Raw genomic sequence first — 18,522 nt, 5'->3', positions numbered from 1 at the left:
CCTTACTTATTTACTTAAAGCTGTCCAGGTAAAAGTTCTCAAGCTTTTGCCTTACCAAAGCAATGTCTGTCTATTCCAGGTATCATTTCCCAAGAGAAAATAGCTACGCACAGATCCCAGTGCAGAAAGTCAAATGGAAGATAACCAGACAAAGAAATTGATTGATAATTAAAGGAAAGCTTAGCAAAAGGACTATCAAAGAGTGTGGAAGATCAGAAAAGAGCTAAGGAGCTGGCCAAATGGAGGCAAATGCACACCAAAACATAAAAACACAAATACTAGTATTATGCTTTTAAGTTACCTGAGACGTAGTATGTGTTTTTGTTTTTTCTCCATGTTTTAAATTAATCAACAAGAGATACAAAATCTAAAATACATTTTCTTCAAGTTAGTTCAAAACAACTAATACTCTGCCCTTTACTTGTAAGAAGTGCCCCAAATTTCGAGGTATGCTCTTAGAACAATCGAAAACACCTCTGTTATGATCTGTAGTAATTCCTTTTCAATGCACAAAGGGAGAAAATCTTGTTTTATTTGTTCTTACACACATAATGGTGTGCTGAGCAGACACACAGGAGTTAGTGTTGTTTCGGGTAGGCTCATCTGCCAAGCCTGTATTCTAAAAGGGAATCTGTTTTCACAGCAATAGACAAATTCATGTATGTAGCTCCTTATCTACACTAGAGGGAGATCACTGTCACCAACAGGTTTGGTCCCGTTAACACATCTCAGTTTCCTCACTGTAAATGAGATCAAGAAAAATCAGATTTGTTGGAGTAAGAGATATGTCTCACTTCAAAGATCTGTAAATAATTTCCATCCTAAATATTGTTTTCCGCGTTGTTTAAACAAAATACCTGAAGGAATCTTATCACAAGTTGAGAGCAATGCTTACAGCCCCACCTGGTGCTCAAAACAAAAATTAGCAGAGGCAAAGTCTTAGGGTTGTTTTCCCAACGCATGTAATAGACACATATTTGTTGTTGGAGTTTCCCCTGAAAATGATCTGCTCTATAAAGCTTCTAATAAATGATCTAATAAATGTGCTTTAAAGAGCAAATGGACTTCTGTAATAGAAAATCAGTTAAAAGAGTTTCTAACAACAACAAAAAATACTGGAAAACAATTTGCATTATTAATACTACCAGATGAACATACTTGTGAAGGATAGGTTTATTGTAAAATTGAAAAAAGAGAGATTTAACATTTTATGTATGGTTTTAAATTATGAGGTCATTTTCCATTCAAAATTGTTTTGCAAAATTACAAATCTATCAGTCCAAAAGAGCACACTGATGTTTGTAGGATCACAGTACTACAGGCTTAGCTTTTTACCTACCTTATCAGCTGTATTAAAAAAGTCATTGGCCTCTTGTAATAAGGCTTTCCTCTCTTCCATATGGCAACACACTTCTCCTCGCAACAGATAGATTTTCTGATTTGAAATATTTAAGTGTTCTTTTTCTGTGTAGTCTTCTGAAAGCAAGATGTTAAGTGCTTCAGCTTCTAGTTGTTCCACAGTGGAGTTCCATTCCTAGTAAGAAAAGTTCAATTTTAATCAACTGCACAAAGGAAAGCAATATACCTTCACAACAGTCATATAAATACTGGAAAACATATATTGCATTTACTGGCCTGAAACATATAATCTTTTGAAGCTATTTCTTCCAAGACAAATTTCTCAGCAAATTGTTTCAGCACAGTTATCAGCAGTGGCATCTCACATTCCTTCACAGAGTTTCACAGGCAGGAGGAGTCACTATCTCAGGCATATAGATGTATTCACCCTATGTACACATACTGTGTATCTATTCACACAGTTAATGCTTCAGTTCATGTTTTCCTATTCTTTTTAAAACTTAATTCACTAATCAATTATCTTATGTCTTACTTTCACTCTGACTTCCATTTCTTTATGTTCTTGAAGTAACTCTTCATTTTCCAATAATGATGAGCCCAGGTTTTGCTTTTGAATATAATCCCTGATGTTTTTCTCATACCAGGATGTTACCTAGATAAATAATATAAAAGATTATCAGCCAATGCAAGATTTGTTAAGTGTCTGTCCACTCTTTCGGATATGTACAAGAAGATTTCACCTACAAAAAGCCCTAATTTACATTCCTTTCATTTTTCATTTCTAATGTTCATGCCTTTACCCAAATATTTACATTTGTATTACCTTAATGTTACTAAAAGCAGAATTGAAGTGTCATGACAAAAATAAACACCTACTGAAATATATGTAACAAAATAGGGACAAAAATATATTCATGGAGGAATTTCAGACAACATTTTAATGCATTAAAGGAACACATTCACATTTTCCTACAAACTTGCAAGCTAAACTCTGTGCTTTCATTCTAGCTATTGCAACACTATGATGTGTACAGATATTGGATAAAGTCAAAGTGCACCATGAGCAGATGTAGGACACAATTAGATAAATTCTCTCCATCAGTGTTGGTGCATTAGCTACTGCTATGGATTTCTCTCATATGTGCACTTACACATTTGGCTTTGAACATAATTGTTAAAATATCCATTTTTAATAACAGAAATATGCTTTCAAGCAAATAAACAGAACCTTTCTATATCCCAATATATAGAGATATTTGTAAGCAATTAAGGTCATAAATATTGATTTGCTGTCAAAAGATAACAAGGGAAAAAGAATTCCCTGCATTTACTTAGGTAAGATGCGATGACACCCTTTAATTTACTGGACTACAATACTTGCTTTTTCCGTCAGTTAAACTGTCTTTATTAAAAATAAAAGTTTTGTGACTTACACCAACAGTTTGTCTTCCATAAACCTGTCTGGATAACCAGTGTGAGTATACTCACCTGTCTTCTGATTTTTACTCAGCTCTTACCTCTGTCCTCGATACTACTAGGGACCAAGATTAGTTTCAGTTTTCTCATACATGCATGATTGGGTAGATAGAAAAAAATTACATTCATAAGTCTTCCAAAGATAATTAATTATGCACAAAATAGCCCAACCTGTCTCCGATCTCCATTACTAATAGAGATTATCAGAAAATATGCTGATGATAATTTCAGGGTGGAAAGCCAGACGCCCTTCTTTAAAAGAAAAATAATTACATGTTCCTATATTAAAATTACTGATAAAGAAACATTACAACCATGCTTATAAGATTATCACATTCCAACTAGAGATTAAAGCAAGGTGCAGCATTTTTAGAAGCAGGTAGCATGTAGGGATCTTTACATCTGTTTGGGTATTTTTTGTTGTTGCTTTAATGCAGACTTCTGCACTATGCAGAAGTAATTATGCATTGAAAAACAGAAGCAGTACAAAGAGCAAAAATCCACTCATATCCTATACAGCAAAGCTCGTCTCCAGAACTCTACTTTCTTTGTATCCCAGGAACTCTCATTAATGATAATGTGAGTTCACTATGCTGTTTTTACATATGTAGCATCATTTGACATCAATTCTTCAAATATAGAGACTAAAATACATTTCAAATCACTGAGAGGTTTTGATTTTCTGCCAGCACAAAAATATACATGTAACATATTGGAGACAAGAGGGATAAATTTTGTATAAAGTCTTTAAAAGTTAATTTCCCAGAGTTTGTATCTAAAAATGAGTATATTATTTGCCCACGATGCAGACATTACACAGGCTTGACTCTATGCAAAGGCTAAACATTGTATTTCAGTAAGTCTATTAAACCTATTTGAATTTGTCCCTTCCAGTGGATATTATCTTCAGCCTGGATGCGGGCAGGATCTAACAGGTGGTTAACTGTCAGGTCCTTCTCTCTTGATGATCAGAAAAAGCTTGCCAGCAGATAACAGTTTCTATACCTACCTAGCAGGAAAAAAGAAACATCCACAAGGAAAACTCATTGCATAGTATTTTCAACCATACCAAAATTAGGACAAATAAAGACAAATATTCAAAAGTTGGAATCTCAAACAAAAATGGCTTTGATATATTGGATCAATAAATAAAGTTCCCTTTCTATAATAGTCTATTGTAAAACAGCGTGTGGAATTGTTATTTTATTGTTACTGTGACTTGCCTTACTATGATGCACCATACCTGGTTCTCCTGTTGATGCCAAAGACATATCTGTAAAACCTGCTCTAGACCTCGACGCTGGTGTTTAAGAGATCTGTCTAGTTGTCTTCGTCTGTCTTGTAGCAGTTCAAGGAGGTTGTCAATTTTCAAGCAGCTGCTCTGAGCTCCCTGAATCAGCTCAGGATTTGCGTTTGGTCCCTCATGTTTGAATTCTTCAATGAATTCAGTTAGCTCATGGCTTTTGTTCAAAAGTGCAAGTGATTTTTCCAAGAGCTCTGTAAGAAGAGAAATTGATAAGTTGAAGAAAAAACAATCCAAGAACACCATATAATTTGTAAATTTAGTACTGTTATTATAATTCCAATATTATATAATTTCAATATTATTTAAAATATTTTGTCCAAGATAAAAAAAATACATGAAGAAGCAAAATTATGCTTGAAAGAATCAGCACAATCACACTCTGTCAGGAGAATACTGTACCTTTTGTATGATGTTCCTGTTGCTGAAGGAGTTCTCTTAAATTGTCAACGTTGTCAAACTCTTGAGCATTTTTCACGAAATCTTCAACTTGGTCAATTTTAACAGCAAACTGCATTAGAAAAACAAAGTGTGGCAGGAAGCACAGTAAAATTGTCTTTCACAGAACTAGATCACAATCCTTTTCCCAAGAATTTAATCTCTATTATAGGGCAAATTCATTGCAAGTTCTCAGAAAAAGTGCATTATTACTAACTGATAGTTACAGATTCTCAGTGCCATTTCTTTTGGAATTCTCATTGATTGAGAGGACCCAAAATTCATTTGTCATACTCTGAAACTACAGTCTGTCACTTTGTATGAGTACCTCAAACAGAGTCTATGCACATATTCTGCATCTTAGCCGATCCTTATCAATTGCATTGCTCCTTTTCAACAGTGAAGAAAGCAGAGTTAATACTTGTATTTCAGTGTAATAAAAGGTGTTGAAACCCACAATGAAATCAAGGAAAATTAAAAATAAGCCCTCTGCTTTCTGTACCTTTTCTAATTTTCCAGATTTTCCTCTCTTGATCTGTATGCTATGAAAGAAATCCATCTGGCATCAGCATTTGGGATTCTACTTTTTATTTTTCATTAAAGAGTACCCTTGAGATGTTTGTGTTCCATCACAGTGTAAACAAAGATTTCCATTATTGCAGGTTGTCATTTAAAGAAAAACCTCCCCATAAGAAGTTTGAGCGATTCCTATTTAAATCAATATTACATTTCTTTCTTTCATCTAAATATAGTGGCTATGATCCATACTATGCTCCAGCTGCTGTATTTTGCTTTAATGATATAAGGCTGTTGCAGGGACAATTCAATCATCCCCTCAGGGATTTAGTGCACCAAGTTGATCTCTGCTGATACAGAATTTTACAGAGCTACACATGCCACCAGATCTTTCTTTGTATAATTACATATAGCCAGGACACAACAATTAGTAAGCCAATTGTTGATCTTGCAGATTTTCTCTTGGAGCTGTTAGAACAGACAGCAGTAGAATATTTGCTTCTTTAATTTACTATATGGCCCTTAGCCATTGTTAAAAAAAAACTATCAGAGGGATTTATTAAACTATTTAAGTTCCAGCAATGTGGAGATGACTGAAGGCAGGGAGCAACACAGTATAACCCTGCTTTAGCTCCTTGTATATGGATGAGTTAGGATAAGAGCCACAAAGAAGAATGGGGGAAAAGGAAAACATTTTGAAATCTGACTCCACATAGACAGCTGGACAGAGAAGTCTTGAGTGAAAGTATGCCAGGTTACACTAATGTTTTATTTGCAAGCATAATTACAGTAACTGTATGCAGTTACAGTATAAAACCTTCAGTGTCTAGTCATTACTAAGCATCAACAAACATCTGAGAATTTAGCTCTTTTAAATTTGGAATAGTTTGAAACATAATGAATGAAAGGAACACTAGAACACAGCCACTGAATTACATGTTTTAAGTTTTTGTCCAGTTATGTTTTTCACTGTCTCTTTTCTGTCAAGTACAAATTTTGGAAACATCATGATTATGATTACTCTTAAAGCCTACATTTCATCTTTGTTCCATTTCATCCTTATCTAAGCAGGACAGAAAAGAAACATAGATCAAGCTAATAACAGAGTAGAAATACAGTGAAAAGAGATCGTGTAAGATGTGGGAGGACTCCAATCAAGATTCATTTGATTTAAATACAAACCTCCAGAGCATTTTCAAAGAACACTGTAGTAAGTTCCAGAAGTGCCTGTCTCTTCTCTAACATAATTACGAGGGCATCCCATGCATCCCCAAGCGTCTCTGCCATGGCATCATACACCTGACTCTTGTCCTTGTTCTCCTCAGCAGCCTTGTCTGCTTCATGCAGCAGGTCCCACACCTGATCTTCCAAAGCCTGAGATGAAAAAAAAATAAGAAATCTGTAAATTAAACCCAAAACACTAAGCTGATATCAGGATACCTTTCCAGTGGATCTGAAATTATCCACAAGTCTCTTACTTGTGTACTTTATTTCTAGCTCCTTGTGACTTAGCATGCTTCACTGCCAGTTTCTGAATTTCTCCTGCATTTCAGAGGCAACAGTTTTATGAAATTTCAATAAAAGGAAGTGTTAAGGTTATCATTCTATCTCTAAAAATTTAGATTCAATGTCTTTTACATCTATTTGAACACAGATCTTCCTGAAAGCAGAAGAAATGCAGATAATCCAGATCTTCTTTCATATGTCATCATATTCTTTTGACATCACAGGGAAAAGCAAAAAAGTTCAAAGCTTTAGAAGTTTTTCAATCTCTGATGATTTTAATATTATCCAGAAAAAGCCTAGTTTAAACACATTGATGTATTTTCTAAAAGAAGCAAGTTACAGGCAATGTCTCAAGTAGAGCTTGTTGCACTGCCAAAGCTGGACACAAAATAGTAAATATTCTATTGTCAAGACAACAATTTTTTTATTTCATTCCCTTTAATAATGCCATCATGACAAAGATAATTGCTAGGCCAGTTTCAGCTTACATTAAAACCTTCAATGTCAAGAAAATTGATGATGTTTGTTGCATGCTTTCTTTCTCTCCTGCCTCAGATTTTCATCATAGACATGAAAATAAAGTATACCTGCTGTTCTTACAGATGTTATCAGATAAATACGTAATGAAAAAATAAATCTATATTAGACAAGTTCAAACCCATGATAAATCACTCTGTGACATAAAGACTATTACAGACTAAGAAACTGGAAAGCCTGAAATTCTTCTGTCAGTTCAAATTCTTAGCTTGAAGAGACTCATCAGTTCCCTCAAAAAGCAGCACTGTTAGTATAGTAATAATAAACTAAGGGATTTTTATTCCTTCACTGATAGAAATGGAATGGAATTACTTCAAATTATCTTTACACACAGTTAACTGAGGAAAAAAGTTGGATTTTTCTTGGCTTTACTGAAACCTGATATGTGAAATATATCAGGCAAAATGCAATGGCAAAACAGGCATAAAACAAACCCATCTCAATCTGAATTATATGAAAAAGCCATTATTTGCAGCACCATGAATGCACGCTTACTGTTGGTGATAAACCCAACAAATCAAAATCCAGTGTTCTAGAGAAAAAACACACTTCGTTTTCTGCATACCAGAAATGGGAATTGATGCTTTCTACTCCTTCAATGAATCTAGATCTTTTTGTTCTGTTAAATCTCTGCCCTGATTACCTTATACTATAAAAGAAAAAGATAAAATCCCCTGAATGCTACCTCTACTATATTTTAATGGAAATCTAATTCATATATTTTCAAAATGATGAATGCTGCCATGCTAATGTAACTATTGATAGCATCTGCTTTAAATTTCCATTACACCATAAGTGTCAGACCAGGAAAAGCAGCTGGCCTTCAAAGTCTACTCCAAAGTACTGCAGTTACATTTTACTCAGGAGAAAAAAAATACCTCACGATGTAAACTAAAGTGTTTTTTTTTTATTCCCCACTCACAGAAATGATTATTATTAGAAATAACAAACAACAGCACTGACTCACTGTAATTTTTAAATGACAGACTTTGTGGTCATATCATTAAATAAAATATAAAAACCAGCATGAAAACCATGATATTGGTCAGTTAAGGAAATAAGCTCATGAAGATTTTAAATGAAAAATGATCTTTCACTGCAGTCTTCAGGTCAGCTCTTTGAAATCTTTATTGCTTTTCCTTTCGTTGGTTTGCATCATTATTTATCAATTACTATTGTGCTGTCAAAGCTATAAAATTGGGCTGCCCACATATATATACAAAATCTCTTCAGAATCAGGGCCTTTGCTCTTTGTTCAACCTGAAGAATAAGACAAAGTCTAAGTGTTAAGTACTACATACTGTGTTGGATTAATCTTGCCCATAGATTTGAAGTAAGTTTGGTTTGTTTCCCAGATACTGAGGAAAACGAAAAATCTTTTGACAGACTTAAAGATGCTTAAAGGTCGAAGAGGGCAATAGGGCAGAGAAAATAACAGAGTATTTAAACAGAGATATTTTTAAATCCCTGTTCTACTTCAGTCCTCTTCCCTTTGCTAAACAAGCATTTATTGTAGAACAAAAGAAACATGATAGAAGATTAGTGAAATAAACATAGAGATAGTCAGAATTTGGTAGGAAGCACTTATCTCATTATTCCTAAACTTCATTACTGGTTTGCATCTCAAAAATCTAAGATTGAAAAAAAGAACAGAAAAAGTGTTTACTGAATCCTAACTTCTCCACCGTGTTGGTTTTTTTTTAATCACTTGCAAAATAACATCTGTCATATGATAAAAAACAATTGAACTTTGCAGCTAATTACATAAGCCAAGCACCTTAATAATTGTATGTAAATACTGCAGATGACTTTAACAAATAATTTATTCCATAGCAAATTTATTGAAGAATAATCATTATGAGTCTATTTTTACTCTAACTGAAAGATGCCAAGTAATTACATAAAAAAAAGAACTAAAAACCCCCACACCCTTTATACCTTTACTCATTGAAGTACATAATTTTTTGAATTGTTTCCCATGATTGTTTGGGAATTTATGTTCTGTAAATCAAAATAAATTAATTAGCGGACTGCTCAGGTGAATGAGCCAAATTAATAACAACGTTTGTTTTAAAATGAAGCTTGGATTTATTTCTGCCTTGGAAAACTCCTTCCACAAACAGTTCAATGAAAAAAAACAGAACTCTCAAGACAAAGCAAGAATGCTGCTGTTCACCTTAGGGAGGATTTTATCATCATAACCAAAAACATAGCGAAGTATGCACACACACTTTTTAATGACTCAGAAAGCATTAGCATTTGGAGACTGCTGCTGATTTCCAGGTAGAGATTCTGCTGGAAACTACAGAATTATGGAGACTGACAATACTGAAGGATCAAATCACAAAGAGAAAGGGCTCCTGTTCCAAACTTGAGAACATTTACCTTTATTCTTAACCCTGCACAAAAGTGACACCTTATTTCAGTTCACAACAAATGCATCAGTGACAGCAGCATCTATACTTGTGAAATGAATTAACGGTTACAAAGGAACCTATCCCTCTTTAACAGGTACAACATTTATCTCCAAAGGAAAACAAGCCCATATGTTTGCCTAAAGGAAATGTCAAGTATATACAAACTTTCCTGATCAATTAAATATCACTGAATAAAACTAAGCAACTAAGCAACATTTTGCTGCTTAAATCACTGTTGCTAAATAAGTTAAACTCCTGGGCTGCTACCAGTCAGCACATCAATTTAACAAAAAGAAACAGAACAATTTCCACTACAAAAGAAATCAAAACCACACATATAAGTGAAATCTCTCTCAACCCATAAACATTTGAAATGAGGAGCTTTTCAAAAGTTTTATTCTGCTTTTCAACTTAAGTAGAGTTCCCTGTTCCCAAATTAAATGGAACTTGAAAGCAGTAGAGAATAAAACAGTATTTCCTACCAAAGGAAATTATTTTGGATATGGTTTTTTTCCCCCTTATGTCCTAGTAAAGTACAAGTATCAATTCTTAATCACAATCATTCTGATCATCAAAAGCAGAAAATAAATATTTTAAAACTTATTAATTCATCAGGTCTGCTCTGAATATACTTTAAGGTACCACCTGTAAATCTGTGTGTCAAACTGGCTATTCAGCAGTGGTTTTCTGTTTCTATTTTTTGTTTATGTGGGTATTTTGGGTGTTTTTTTTTTTTTTTTTAATACATGTTAACACTGCTGAATCAATAATAGATCTCTAGAATTGTGAGTGGATTACATTCCTTTTCCTGTAGCACCAGAAGTACTGTAAACTGATTACAGGTCACTGTGCCAAATTTTGTCCTTCCTTACATCTGCAAAACTTCAACTGACAAAGCTGAAAAAAGAATTTGTAACTTATTTGTGAATTATGAAACTTATATAATGAAATGAGACTAATGAAGTTAAAAAATAAATAACAATCACAACCAGGATGAACTTCCTGTATAGCATGGAATAAAGACAATATATTTCTACCTGTCAGCAAGGTTAAATAACTCAGAAATTATCTTCTCCTAGTCCATAGGTACTTGAGAACTGACTCAAAAATTGTTTTGTATTAATCATAGTTCTCTGATTAGATAGAACTGGTTTCCCTTACAAATCATTGATAGCCCATGAGTTTTTTCCTGTCCTGTGCATAAACTTAATTTTAAATCAGATTGACTTCGTAAGCAAGACAAATTCAAGTACATAGGTATCCAGAATCAGTATCTGACTATAATGAAACATTTACTTTGTGCTGTTTTTTAATACTACAGTGGAAGTCTTAAAAAAAAAAAAAACAACACCAGGCAAACAACATCGCCAAACATTCAAAGCTGTGTCAGTGTTATACTTCTAAGTTCTGGTGACTGAAAAATTCCACAACAGTTGCAATTATGCTTTGAGGATCCAAGACAATCAATTCTTAATTATTGTTTTGTCTTGTGAACTATTTGCAGCTCAAAAAAAAAAAAAAAGGTCACATTTGTAAATATTACATCCTCTCTTCTTTTTAATGAAGTACAGTAGAAAAAGTTTTTCCCCTTGCTATATTGCAAATTTCTAATATTTTGAAACATTACAGGTAGATAATAAGCGATGAGGCAACTTTTCCTATTCATCAAGGATTAATCATTGAAACAATCATCATTAAGATAACATTAGATACAAGACATTTACTACTTGGAATTTAGGAGGAAGTTTTTCCACACAGAGGGCGGTGACACACTGGAACAGGTTGCCCAAGGAGGTTGTGGATGCCCCATCACTGGAGGCATTCAAAGCCAGGCTGGATGTGGTTCTGGGCAGACTGGTCTGGTGGTTGGCAACCCAGCACATAGCAGGGGGGTTGAAACTAGATGATTATCGTGGACCTTTTCAACCCAGACCATTCTATGATTCTATGATGTCTCTGATGAATACATTCATTTTCAGAAGTATGCTGCTATAATAGGATATTTCTTATTTGCTCCACAGAACTGTAGGAGGAGTAGTTGGACTGGAGCACAAGATCTTAGCTTCATCTTTATCCTTTTTAGACTATTTATAATGCATTCCAAATGCAAGTACAGTACCTGGTTCGAAGAGTACCAGTGTTAGATGGCAATAAAGATCAGGCATTTGTACAGGTATGTACAGTAGAATCACCCTCTGTGTTACCTAGTGGCTGTTTTTTTTTTTTCTGTATTTTCTTGGTACTGTTTTTCTTCATGTTATACAAATTCCATACTATGTACCATATTAGATTATGTTCTCTACATACAGTATTAAACTTATCCATGTAAATATTCCATTATGTCATTATGTCCAAATTCTGCTCTCTGAAATGCTATAATTGGACTTTAACTTGTTAATCAGCTAAAATCTTATTTCAAGAAAAGTTACAGCCAACACTACAGTTTCATTTTTATCACAACTTACTTCAATTAATATTCAATGTAAACATACCTCAAATTTCTGGTTCACGCTTCCAAAATACTTGTTTGTGTTTACAATTGTTATTATATTCTAATCAAACTTCTCATACCATTGGAGAATAAATAAAAAATGTGATATTTCATTGCATTCAGCAGCAGGAGGAAGAATTTTTCACTGTAGGAAGACTGTAGGAATTTTTCACTTGGCAGTAAAGTGGAAAATACCATATCTTTGTTGCAGTTTTCAGAAAATCAGTTGTCACTGAGCATATTTTTTCAGTGCATAGGCTTAAATTTGATCTACTACACTGACAAACACAAAACTATATTTTCTGTGTGGAGTTAACTAAGAAACATCACAACAGCAGATGCACATACCTATAATGACTTCATATACTTTTGTGTTGCTTTATCAGATCTTACCTTAAGTTTAGTGAGGAGGAGTTCATGATCTTGTAGCAGTTTTTTTGCTTCATCTTGATTGCTGCCAATTTCTAATAAATTTGGTGTTGATTCAGCCAGCTGAAGTTTCACCCATTTTCCACACTGTAATAAGTAAACCATTACAGGCTTCAGAAAAAAAAAAAAACTTTCCTTCCTTTCCTTACTTACATAGACTCTCAGTTCACACATACTTTCTGTGGTCATAGGATAACAGCAACCCATAGTCATATATTCAACAGTAGAATGAAGACACAGAAGTTAGAATACAAACCTGACTTCATTTGAAGCAGGTACCAAAATGACAGATTCTAGACTCACCCAGTCTGCTTGGATTTTGGTTTTGCCTACAAAAATTAAGATTATCACAATGAACCAAAAAGGTTTCTCCAACTCATCTCCCCTTTCAGCTGAAGACTGTGTAAATAGTTAAGGAAATTCATGGAGGAAGGAGGAACAAATATTTTTCTGCAGATGCAGTAACTGTAATTCCAAGTTTTACTTCTGTCACACAGATCTAACCTAATTTGTGCTGAGCATATAAAGATATTGCACAAAGAAGCTATGGGAGCAATTAATAGCTGTTGGAACAGGAACCCAAACAGCCAACTCTTATGCTGTCCTGGAGGATGTAGAAAGAAAGGAAGTGTGACAGCATCCCAAAGCACAACTCTTTCTCACGTGTCATTAGTGATAGGACCAGAGGGAATGGTTTCAAGCTACGGCAGGGGAGATTCAAGCTGGACATTAGGAAGTATTACTTCTCAGAAACAGTGGTCAGGCGCTGGAATGGACTGCCCAGGGAGGTGGTGGAGTCACCGACCCTGGGGGTGTTCAAGGAAAGACTGGATGTTGTGTTGAGGGACATGGTTTAGTGGGAGCTATTGGTAATAGGTGAACGGTTGGACTGGATGATCTTTTAGGTCTTTTCCAACCTTGGTGATTCTATGATTCTTTCCCTGCTGAACTGCAGGACTGCTACAGCATGAGAAATGCAATTTAGAGAGGATGGTGACAAGGAACGAAGCAGTGGTGTCAGTGGGGGCTATAGGACACAAGGAGCCTACAGCAGCAAGGGAAAAACGAATATTTTACAATAAACTTCAGCATATTTATAGCAAGACTACTGTCTTGTGGCAGCAGAATGTGATTCCTGGGAAGCGTTAAGAACAGAGGACAGAACACTCCTCACTGCCTCAACTGAAGTAATCCCATCCTGAATAATCGCTCTAACTCGGTGACATCCTTGGCACATTATCACCTTATTCTGCATTACAAAAAAACTCCAGAGGCTGAGGGCAGGGTACTTAACAAGCTGTCTGGAGAACAAAGAATCAAACTGCCAAAAAATCCCTTGGATGCACTACCCAGGCATCCAGCTTTATTTCACGTGCCAAGTTTTATGCAAGTTATGGGTGCAGATCCCAGCTCATGAGAAGGCCTTCATGTGCTCTGAAGTAAAGCTGTATACATGCACAAGAACTTCTAAGAGAACACACGGTAATATGAAATCACAACTTTCAAAAATAACCATTCATTATCAGTTTTAGGCATTAATATCAATAAAATTATCCTAAACAGACATACACAATCTGCACTTTGTGGGGTTGGTAGCAATAATTTTACATAACAAGCAATCTTAGTTTTAAAATAATTCTACTTGCATTTGAGTCTCCTCCAAAGGTAACATTCATGCTTTTTAATATATTTACATGGCACTCTGCAATTGTCTGTGACTCTTCAAATAGAGGAATTCTTTGCCTCTAATAAAAAATAAAACCATGAACAGAAACAAAGGGAGGAATCTCCATTAGATATTAACTAAATTACCCTGCCTTATCATTGTATGCTAACTATTCATTAGTGCAGAATATTTAATAGAAGCAGCAACCACTGAGTAGGAGAGAGTTTATAACAGATGTGCCAGCACTTGCTGCCTTACCTTCAGCACAGCTATAACAATACTGGCATTCCCGGCCTGAACAGCGACTGAACTGAGGGTTGTTGTAGAAAGCTTCTGCTCCAAACTGGCTTCATTTGACATGGTGTTTCAAAGCAGAACTTCATACATTAAAGCAGACTTGGAAATACTCGTACAAAGTCCGCTCTTCATTTCAGAAAGCAACAAGCAGGGTTGCTTGGATTCATTCAGTGAAAGAGCTCAGCTAACACTGATTACTCTGCCAAAAGAAAAGAACAGGAGGTTAAAAATAGACGGCTCCATTGAGTTTATCATTCTTGAGAGAGCAATGTGACACACCCCTAGTTTGGTAACATTAAGCTGCCTGTTCTTTTTGTCACCATCTGAAGTGTGAAAGCTTGCTTCCATGAACATCATCACTCCGGATAACCAAAGGAAAAAGTTTCCTATATTAAAACAGCTAGAAACCATTTTAATACCAAGGCTATAGAGATCAAACTGCTGTTCTGAAGTTTCAAAACATGCAACTGTACAGTCTAAATGTTTGCATCCTACAAGTAAATTTTTTTTTAATTGTTTGCTGGTATTCCACTGAGCCAGAGCACTTAAACAGGATGAACATGTGTACATAAGTCAGATGCTGAACCAAAACAGACAGCGGAATTTTAATCCAAAATATTTAAATGTACCATAACAAAAAAAGAAAGTCAGAGCTCTGTGTGAATTCCTAAGAAGTATTTTTTTTTTTTTCCCTGAGGTTAAAGTAATTCATCTTTGCTTCATCTGAATATTGGTTCTGCAGTCTTTATTTTTGTTCTTAATCAGAGTAAGGAACACCTCTTAAATAATTTTTAAAGGTTGCACTCCACTTAAGCTTTTTAGTTAGTGAAGGTAAACTAACAAGCACATTTAAATCACAGTGTTGGTTTAGCATATTAAATCTTATGCCAGGAGCATGGAGCATGCCACAAGCAGCCTACAGTATAAGGCAGCAGCTGTTAGGTTTCCTTCCACAGAACAGCTGAGAAAGCAACATCAGTGTTTGGATTGGCAGGTCACTCAGGCAACACAAGTCCACCCAATAAACTGAATGTATAATTCCCCTCTAAGCACCTGCTTGCTTCATTTGCTTAGAAGTGTATGGCACTCAGACATTTTTTACTAAATTAGATTTGCTAATCGCAGGCTAGAACACACACTAAGGTCCGGAAAAAAAATTACAAGGTATTTTGAACTGGAAGAAATATAGGGTAATTGCAGGGAATTTGAACTTATATGTCAAGATCTGTTTGTTTTTATTTGCTTGTTCATTGATTCCCCCCTCCAATTAATGGAAGATTATAGTCTTAATCTGAACTTTATCTTCAAACCATGAATTTGGATCTGGGTATCCAGAACTGCATTGTAGTGGTTTGTGCTGAACTAAATGGGCTTGGCAAATCAGAACAATTTTCACATCTTTGTGTCAGAACAGAACTAGGAACCCGCAATCTGCCTTGAAAGGAAGAAATAAAATTAAGTTTCCCAAACTTGTAACATTTATAAGAGGCTAGAGAATCTCTGCCACTGAAAGAAGCATTATATAGATACTCATGAGAGTATTCATGTTCAAGATGTGGCATAAAAAAAAAAGTATAAAATTTGATAGCCACACAAAAAAAATTGGAAGTCATGAAGAAGTCTTAACAGCTAAAACTGAATAGAGACTTCTGCTTTGGACTGAATAGAAGGTAGGTCCCTTGTATAAAAATCCCTATTACTCCAGACTTTAAAAAAAAAAAAAAAAATCCGTAAGAAAGAAACTTTGGGTTTTACACACTATGAGCAGGATTAAGAAAAACTAGAACATGCATATTGGAAAAACTGATTGGGAAAAAACATCCTAACCTCTAACAAGCTTCATAAGAAGAACTTCAAGCCAATTTCAGTATTAAAGTGTGTCATCAAGTTTTGTTTTCAGATAAGCACACTTGAACAGTGTATTTTGGTGGCACAAGTTGGGCCGTTCCCTTGTCTCAGAGTAGTCAAGAGCCTTTTTTCACTCAGGTTAAATAAGGAAGCCTATTTTGTAGTAATGACAGCTGGAAGTCATGGATGAATATCTCTCAAGAAGCAGATCATAATCAAATTTGGCAGAGACAAATTATTCAAAATATCTAATAAATGCATAGACATTTTATAGATTTGGCTCAAGCTATGCATGCAAGATAGAGACATGGGATTAGTGTATAACACAGAGAAAACGTAACAAGGAATCTGAAAGGATACATAGCACAGTTGTAAGAGAAAACATTGAGAAATTTGACAGTGCATTACAGTGCACTTCAGCTGTGCCCAGGGAAACCAAATTTAACAAGCATGCCTTTCTCAGTCTTGTATATTTACCTGCTGTCTGTTTCTCCAACGCAAACAAATAAAAATCCTTCTTGAAGCCAAAATCAGGCAGTTTATCTGTATTAGAAGAGAGAAATATTTTCCATTTGCTACTGCTGTGCCTTCAAAGACAAGAATGACAACAAACTGAAACATCCACCAGCTGTCCACAAATAACAGTGAAACTGAACAACAGGACTAATAAAAAGATCTCAAGAATACATGGGGGGAAAAAGAAGTCTGTAGTGTAAATAACGTCAGGTATTACCTGTAACAACTGCTTATAGAAAGAATTGGAAAGATTAATACGATAAAACTCATTTCATTTTTATCATAGAGTGAGTCTTAGCAGCCTTTTTGCATGTGTGGGAAAGGAATCCCTACTCATAGTTTGACCCATGTGCAAAGCAAAGTGACCATTCTTTCCTGGAGACAAATTGCATCTCTAGAGCCTTGGAGTTGCCAAAATGCCTTTAGAAAAGTTCACTCCCTCAAGCCTTGGATTATGAGATCCTTTAACTGGTTTGTACACGTAACAGGGTCTTCTTCCTTTACTTCATGCCTGAGAGGTGTATGCAGCAAGGAAAAGAAATAAGGGAAGGAAGCACCTCTCCAAATCAGTGGGTTTAGTGCGGCTCCTACAAAAGGCACATAAGCACTACTTCCCTCTACAGCCCCACCAGAACAAGGCACAAAGACATCAATTCTCCAAAAGCCTATGGTTGCAGCCTTTTGCTGGCCCCTACCATTGTACATTTTGTGGGCTGCATTTTGAGGTATATTCGACTCGATCAGGAGAACAAAGATCAGATAGCTCACTGATCTGTTGTTCAGGCTCCAAGAGCAGCAGCGGAAAGAGAATAGTTTATTAAACAAGATTAGTGTGTTCCCTCACGAATGCATGTAGGCAAATCCAGCAGGACTTTTGTTAGTAAATTCCGTGAGAGCATTTGAAATTCCTTCCTGATGCAGTGTGTTAATATAGTGCAGTACACACACTGCACCAAATATAGATGCGAGGCAGGTTGTTTTCTCCCTGTGAAAAAGGAAGATGTAAGTTAAAACATAAGTCTAGTGTGAAAGCAGCTATGAGTTGTCCTACTAAGGTAGATCACGATAACAATTCTGCCCCATTGTTGTTTATATTTACAACTCGGCTGTACTAAAACACTATTTCTGTATGTTTTACAGTGTTTATATACACAAATATTGATGTCTGTATTAAACTCATTCAATAAAAACATTTGTTAAAAATCACAGACTGCTCAAAAAGACATCATAAGTGTAATTGTGTTCTTGGAATCATCATTTAAACATCTGTTCTGCCTACTGACTACTTATGAAGGGGTTAAGACACCAAGAAGATCAGAGCGAGCCATTTCTTTAACAAGACAATAATTAAACATAATAATCATGCTAACCATTCAAAAACATTCAAGCCATATTGTTTCTATTGTTTGGAAGAGTTGATTTAAATGGAAGCAAAGTTTAGAACAAAAAAAAAGCATGTTACCAATATCACATCACCTTAGACAAAGGAATGGTTTATCCAGAAGTTAAATTCAACAGCATAGTTGGATTTCAAGCATTAAAGAACCATGAGGCTTTAGATTTATTATTATTTTTTTTAAGTCATTTATCAGTGGAGTTATAAATAGCAGTACTTTGTTTTGTTTTAAAGAGATAATTCCATCTCATGCAACTCTGCTACTTGAAGGTTCACACTGCTGAGCATTCCTCTGTACATTCTGATCACGTACCTCTCATTCCAGCC

At 35.2% G+C, this 18,522-nt stretch overlaps 1 protein-coding gene across 7 annotated transcripts in view; it reads right to left on the bottom strand.

The window, feature by feature from the left end:
* Positions 1–16,822, bottom strand: part of CCDC141 (coiled-coil domain containing 141) — a 57,582-nt gene extending 40,760 nt beyond the window's left edge. Inside the window, exons 1-8 of one of the 7 annotated variants that reach the window (XR_014884321.1) lie at positions 16,761–16,822; positions 14,397–14,634; positions 12,437–12,559; positions 6,275–6,466; positions 4,541–4,649; positions 4,079–4,332; positions 1,892–2,011; positions 1,340–1,534 (exon numbers count right to left, since the gene is read on the bottom strand). Coding sequence is in view for 6 of the 7 variants with exons in the window: in XM_085227874.1 (XP_085084000.1) it covers positions 1,340–1,534; positions 1,892–2,011; positions 4,079–4,332; positions 4,541–4,649; positions 6,275–6,466; positions 12,437–12,559; positions 14,397–14,498 (1,095 nt within the window). In the remaining variant the exon portion in view is untranslated. The remainder of the gene's footprint in view (positions 1–1,339; positions 1,535–1,891; positions 2,012–4,078; positions 4,333–4,540; positions 4,650–6,274; positions 6,467–12,436; positions 12,560–14,396; positions 14,635–16,760) is intronic. The other 6 variants (XM_085227874.1, XM_010713547.3, XM_010713550.4 and 3 more) reach the window with 6 other exon arrangements.
* Positions 16,823–18,522: the final 1,700 nt, after the last annotated feature.

This window comes from Meleagris gallopavo, chromosome 7 (genome assembly GCF_905368555.1).
Source record: "Meleagris gallopavo chromosome 7, MGAL_WU_HG_1.1, whole genome shotgun sequence".
NCBI classification, from domain to species: domain Eukaryota; kingdom Metazoa; phylum Chordata; class Aves; order Galliformes; family Phasianidae; genus Meleagris; species Meleagris gallopavo.
Note: the sequence above shows the minus strand (reverse complement) of the source record. Positions and strands in the feature narration are given on the sequence as shown.